The following is a 6,488-nucleotide window of genomic DNA, read 5'->3' as shown; positions in this document are numbered from 1 at the left end:
ATACTAATTTCATCCCCATAAGTTCTGCTTGAAATTTAATGGCCACTTGCCACGTTTAAAATTCAACTATCCTATTTTATCGAGAAATGGTGTTATTGTCATCGAAAAAGTTTTGGAAAGAAAAAAATTCAAGATAATGATCTTACCGTCTCGACTGGACAAATTATATCAAGTGTGTGAATGAAGGGATTTTCTGAGACAGTTATTTTGTTTGTATGGTCCCATCATCTTTTTTATAATTGGATTCGACAATTTACCCCAAGAGAAGTTATCCATCATTAATTAGGTTAATATTGTGAAATTTATAATATATATATATATATATATATATATATATATATATATATATATATAATAATTAATACATAATTTTTTTCAAATTTTTTTAATGATAATTTATTTGGAAACGTGGAATAAAAATGTTGTGCTTTATTAAAAAAAAGAAATTCTAAGAAAATGTCTCTTGTTAAATTTTCTTATCAGTGTTTTATTTAATTTTGTTAGGAGACAATGAGAACTCAAAGCAAGTACATTAGTTAGTCGCTGTCCTCATTAATGCTTTTAAATTAAGACAAAGATAATTAATGAAATTAAATGAAAATTGACTTTTGTTAAGAAATTCACACAAGCAATTTACTTTCTTCTTTAAAAAATAATAGTTGAAGGGATATTTCATTTTAATTTTTTATTAAAATAGTTTCTTATGTCAACTATTCTTCGATACGCTTTCAATTATTATCCCATCTATATTTTTCATCTAAATTCATAATTGATCGGGCATCGTATCAACTACACAAGTTTACCAATTATAATTTTATAATTATTACAATTACAATAGTAATCATAATAGCGATGATTTCATAGCTCCAGCTATGACAATTATAATTTATAATTATAGCATTATAATTTCATAATTATTACTACGATAATAATTATAGTTTCATAATGGTTAAAATATGAAAAATAACATTAATAAATAGGATTATAATTCTTTGAAGTATAGGAGAAAGTTTTAAATGATATTTTTTAGTTTAAGATTAAGTCGTTACCTGTTATATCGAGTAATAAATATATATTTTTGAATAAATTTTGATTTGATAGGTTACTGCATCGTCTTAAATTCGAATAAAAAATTATGAGATTTTAAACGTGTTAAAAGGCAATAAAAACTCAAAGCGGGGAGTTCGATGATAACAGAAAAATAAGGCTAACGCTTTTGATTCTTGACCATAAAAAAAAAAAAACAGTTTGTTTATTAATTGTAATCCTCTTCCACATTCTCCTCCCCGCCAATGGCCGCAATTCCAATTTTCTCGTCCTATAAATCTCGCGTTCCTTGTTTGCTTTGCGTCTCACTAAGCCCTCCTCCTTTCTGATCCCACGTTTTTTCTTAACTAGCCACTAAAGAATGGTTGTCGTGGCGCCGGAGACCAGCAACGGGCAGACGGTGTGCGTCACCGGGGCAGGCGGCTTCATCGCGTCATGGCTGGTGAAGCTTCTGCTGGAGAAGGGATACACTGTGAAAGGCACTGTGAAAAATCCAGGTGAAAAGATTCAGTATTTGAGCGATAGTGGCGTTGATCATTCATCTGCGTTTAGCTCAAAATCTAAATTTTTATTTCTGGATGTTGTAGATGATTCCAAGAATGACCATTTGAAGGCGATGGAAGGCGCGGCGGAGCGGTTAACTCTCAGCAAGGCTGATCTGCTTGACTACGATGCTCTGTTAGAAGCTATTCATGGCTGTCACGGCGTCTTCCACATCGCCTGTCCGGTCACCGATGACCCTGTAAGCTAAGATTGCACGTTGTGTCAATTATTCTCGAGAATTTTTTTGGGGGAAAAGGGAAACTGATGAAGAGCTCTGTTTTGGATATGGAACTTGGAAGGAGCAAGTATTGGAGCCGGCGGTGAGAGGCACGAGGAACGTGATCAATGCGGCGGCGGAGGCCGGCACCGTTCGCCGCTTGGTGTTCACCTCCTCGATCGGCGCCGTCATCATGGACCCCAACCGCGGCCCGGAGGTGGTCGTCGACGAGCGTTGCTGGAGCGATCTCGAATTCTGCAAGAACACCAAGGAAATCCGCTGATTCATTAGCTCCAAAATTAAAATCAAACTTTTGAGCATGTAAATAAATAAATAAGTTTTGCGTTTGAAAATGAGCAGAATTGGTACTGTTACGGGAAGACGGTGGCGGAGCAGACGGCGTGGGAGGTGGCGCGGGAGAAGGGGGTGGAGCTGTCGGTGGTCAACCCGGTGATGGTTCTGGGCCCGCTGCTTCAGCAGCAGGTTAACGCCAGCGCGGCGCACATCCTCAAGTACCTCGACGGCTCGGTGAGGCATTTCGTCAACGCGGTGCAAGGTTACGTGGACGTCCGAGACGTCGCGGTGGCGCACCTCCGCATCTTCGAAGCCGCCTCCGCTTCCGCCGCCGGAAAGCGGTTCATCTGCGCCGAACGCATCCTCCACCGCGAGGACGTCGTCCGCGCCCTCACCAAGCTCTTCCCTGAGTACCCTGTCCCCAACAAGTAAGCATTCGAATTATTTGTAATTTCTTAAATTCATCTAACTATTAAAAACTATTTAAAAGTAAAATGTGAAATTTAAATATTTCTGGACACACTGCCTCGATCTTGCACGCTCTTGGTCAGCACCAGTAAATTACTGTTGTTGATCATTGAAAGTCTGTCTGTTTTTATATTTAGGCTTTTAATTTGTTGTGTTCCTATGTTGCAGATGCTCTGATGAGATTAATCCACGAAAGAAGCCCTATAACTTCTCAAATCAGCCCCTGAAACAGCTCGGTGTGGAGTTCAGGCCAGTGAGGCAGAGCTTGTTTGAAACTGTCAAGAGCCTGCAAGAGAAGGGCCATCTCCCTGTCACTAAGCATCATGGCCGGCTCTGAGGCACATTACCTACAGCTAAGGACTCCCCATTTTTAGGGGTCCTAAATTTGACATGTATATAAAATATATATTATATATAATTAAATTATTTTAATAAAATTTTTAATATATATATATATATACAGTTTTGTTCCGTTGCGGAACAAAACTTGCGGAACTGTGCGGACCGCACTCGTGGCAAAGTCCGCGTCACGAGCTGAGAAAACGCGAAAACGCTGCCACTATTCCACTTAAGCCCTAACGCGCATTCCTCCTCGACTTTCTTCTCTTCCCGTTGCCGCCGCGCCCAATTCCTCTCCCTCTGCGTCGTGGGTTTTGCCCTCGCCTTCCTCCTCGCCTTTCTTCTTGTCGTGGCCTTTCTTCTCGCCGCCGCCGCCGCCCTCAGCTTCTCTCCCTCGCGTCGCGGGTGCTGCTCTCGGCCGCCGCCCTCTACTGATCCTCCCTCGCGGGTGCTGCTCTCGGCCTTGCGTCGAGAAGACTTCGACGCCCCACTTGCCGCAGCCATCCTCGTCCAGCAGCTGTCGGCCTATCTAGGGTTTCCGTCTCTCAACGCAACCAATTTCTTTGCAGGTACAACCAGGCAGCTGTCTCAAATCACAGATTCTGCAATTATGTTATCGTTTCTCATTTAAATTATTGTAGCAGTGTCCGCACCAGATTGATACTCCACTTTAATTGAACTTGAAGTTTTGTTCCTCTAAGATGAATCTGTGATTTGTTATGTTATATTTTGCAATATACAGTTTTTCTGTTGAACTGTGGCCAAGTCTTCATGCTTTGTAAAGTTGAGTTAAAGCAAATTTAAGTTGAACACAATAATCCATCGACAGATGCTCATCATCGTCCAACTCGAACCTTAGATTTCTTCAATCATTCAGAGGCTCATGCAATCAGCGCTAGCTAGCAAAGTGATTTATTTTCTATGGCCTACTAGGTTTGTTAGCACATCACGATAGATTGATTGATTGCTGCCTGAGAAGCTGAGGAAGTGCGATAAGTAGCAGTAGCATTACTAATGATCATGTCATTTCAAGCACTGAAGGTCAACTTAAATGGTTGCCTCTCTGTTTCAAGTGGATTGAATATCTTTATATTTTGTTTGAATTTAATTTACTCTTTGTTTCTACAAGAGAGCAGAGGTGTATATATATACAGTCTCAATTTGTTTAAGTTCGACATCAGTTGACAAGTTGTTTAGCTGACAGAGTTTTCACTAATCTTTGAGATACAATACAAGTCTTTCTATAGTTATATTCTTGTAGCGCTTTAAGTTGCAATCAATTCTTTGGAATGCTCCAGATATTGTCACTTGAATACCATCTATATTTTTCATTACTTATGCAAACTGCTATTGTTTAACTTAATTTTGTGAAATTTTAATTTTAGGTTGTTATTGAATGGCATCATCAAGTAACAGTACCATCAACCAAACGCAATATGAAACTGTACGTTGCAGGGATTGCGGATTAATAGCATTTGTGCTAGTCTCTAGATCGATCAAGAACCCAGGAAGACTATATTATGGATGTAGGCATCATGGATGGTTAAAGTGGGTGAGGTCCGATACTGGACTAAATGTAGACACTAATGATATACATTGTAGGATGTTGCCAAGAGCGGAGTCAAGATTTGGAAGTGAACACATTGTTTATCCTGGACATAATATGAGAAATTGGAATGTACCACTTATGGTTTGGATATTAGTCATAGTCAATTTATTTCTTTTGGCTATATACTTGTTTTGTTTGTTGGTTGGTCTAGTTAAGTAGTGCTAGTGTTGTAATGTGATAAAGAAATGTAATGATGGATGATGACATTTGAATATTTTTTTTTAATTTTTGGATGGATTTTGTAAGTTGTAATGAATCAATTGTTTTGAGTAGTTCTATACATATTTACTTTTTTGAATTGTTGTACTCCGTTTTTGATGCTACATATTTAGTTATGAATTGCTCTATATAATTTTAGCTCTAAATGGGTTGCCAAATTGGATTGGTCTCTGTTCTTAAAATGAGCAGAACATTATGCTGCAGTTGGTTGTAGCAATTATCTAAACTTTTTTGAATTGCTCTATATAATTTTTTGAATTATCTAAACCAACTGCAGCAAATGAGTAAATGATCATTTTTTTCTTTCCAAAATTTTATTTCTTGTACAATTTTTTTTTCATTAATTTATTTACATAAGTCATAATATCTTAAAAAGTAAAGTATGAATCTTGAATATTAATTTCCTCTCTTCTTCTCTTTTGAATCTCTTCTAATTAAATTAGAAAATTTTATTTCCTAATTAAAACTTTAATTTCATCAATATAATCATTCATCGATATATAAACTTAAAACTTAAATTACCTACTTATCTATATATTTTTATTGTTAATATTTAATATTAATTTTTAATATTGTATTGGAGTTAATATTTTATAATTTTTCTTATAGATTTGAAAGAGTTTAAATAAATTATTCCAATTTAATTATCATAGAATAGATTATATCGATTGCTTCAAGCACAAACCAGATTTTATTATTATTTGACTATTATTTTCACTACTTGTATTTGTTTCATTGTTAGTTTTGTTGCTGGTTTTGTGTGTTTTATTTTTACACTTAAAATTTATAGTACAAACATATTTCCAAAAAAATATCAATCTTGGAGTTAGAAAAAAATAAAAGAAAAAGAGTGGAACATATTATTAAAACTGACAAGTGTGATCTTCGTAAGCTTTTTAAAGCTAGCTCTTCAATTAAAGATTCAGTTGATGAATTACAAGAAAAAAGTTAAGAAGAACTAAATGATCATGCAACAAATGAGCAGTAATCGAGTAATCAAGAAAAATTAAATGATCATGCAATTAATGAGCGGAAAGAATTGAGAGAAAATGATGTTTATAATCATGTAACAAATGAGCAGAAAGAATTAAGAGAAAATGATGATAATGATTTGAATATAAATGGATTGATAATTTTATGTATTGAAAATGAGATATTATGTTGGACCGTTGGGCCGGGTAGAAGGGTTGGTAAATAACCTGTCAATTAAAAACAGACAACCCTTCCTCGAACGATTAAGCTAACACTTGTAAAATGAATTAAGCAGATAAATAAAAGCATAAAAGAAAAAGACGAGGCACCAGATGTTTACTTGGTTACAACCGATGTGGTTGTTAATCCAAGGAAGATTAAGCTCAAAAACTCCTTCAGGCGGAGAAGCCTTTTACAGCGTTTAGGCACAGAAAATAGAAGCTTAACTACAACTAAAGCACACAAGTGTTTGGAAATAGAATGATCGTGATTGTTGAAAAGCTTCTGGACCAAGGCTATATTTATAGCCTTGGTCGGGGCGCCTGGGTGCCCTACGGGGATAAAATTTATCCCCAGCGGTTGGATCGAGTCAAAGCTCGATCCTGTGAAAGTCCTTCCGGCGCCGGGACGACTCCGGCGCCCGGATAGTTCCAGCGCCGGGCCAAAAGTCAACCCGGTTGACTTTTGGTCCGTGCTCTCTTCTGTTCGCCTCTGGTCCGGGTCTTTCGCTCGGCTCCGCTTGCTTGGGTGATCTCGACATCCGGAATAGGGCTCACCGAA

At 37.2% G+C, this 6,488-nt stretch overlaps 1 protein-coding gene across 1 annotated transcript; it reads left to right on the top strand.

Moving 5' to 3' along the window:
* Positions 1-1,401: 1,401 nt before the first annotated feature.
* Positions 1,402-2,915, top strand: LOC121982347 (cinnamoyl-CoA reductase 1-like). Its single transcript, XM_042535365.1, has 5 exons — positions 1,402-1,544; positions 1,635-1,789; positions 1,890-2,076; positions 2,166-2,529; positions 2,738-2,915. The coding sequence occupies exons 1-5, from the start codon at positions 1,409-1,411 to the stop codon at positions 2,904-2,906; spliced, it is 1,011 nt and encodes a 336-aa protein (XP_042391299.1). The 5' UTR covers positions 1,402-1,408; the 3' UTR covers positions 2,907-2,915.
* The last annotated feature ends 3,573 nt before the right edge of the window (positions 2,916-6,488 follow it).

The sequence above is a fragment of the Zingiber officinale genome, chromosome 5A (genome assembly GCF_018446385.1).
Source record: "Zingiber officinale cultivar Zhangliang chromosome 5A, Zo_v1.1, whole genome shotgun sequence".
Lineage (NCBI taxonomy): Eukaryota > Viridiplantae > Streptophyta > Magnoliopsida > Zingiberales > Zingiberaceae > Zingiber > Zingiber officinale.
This window is presented reverse-complemented; position numbering and strand designations above follow the sequence as displayed.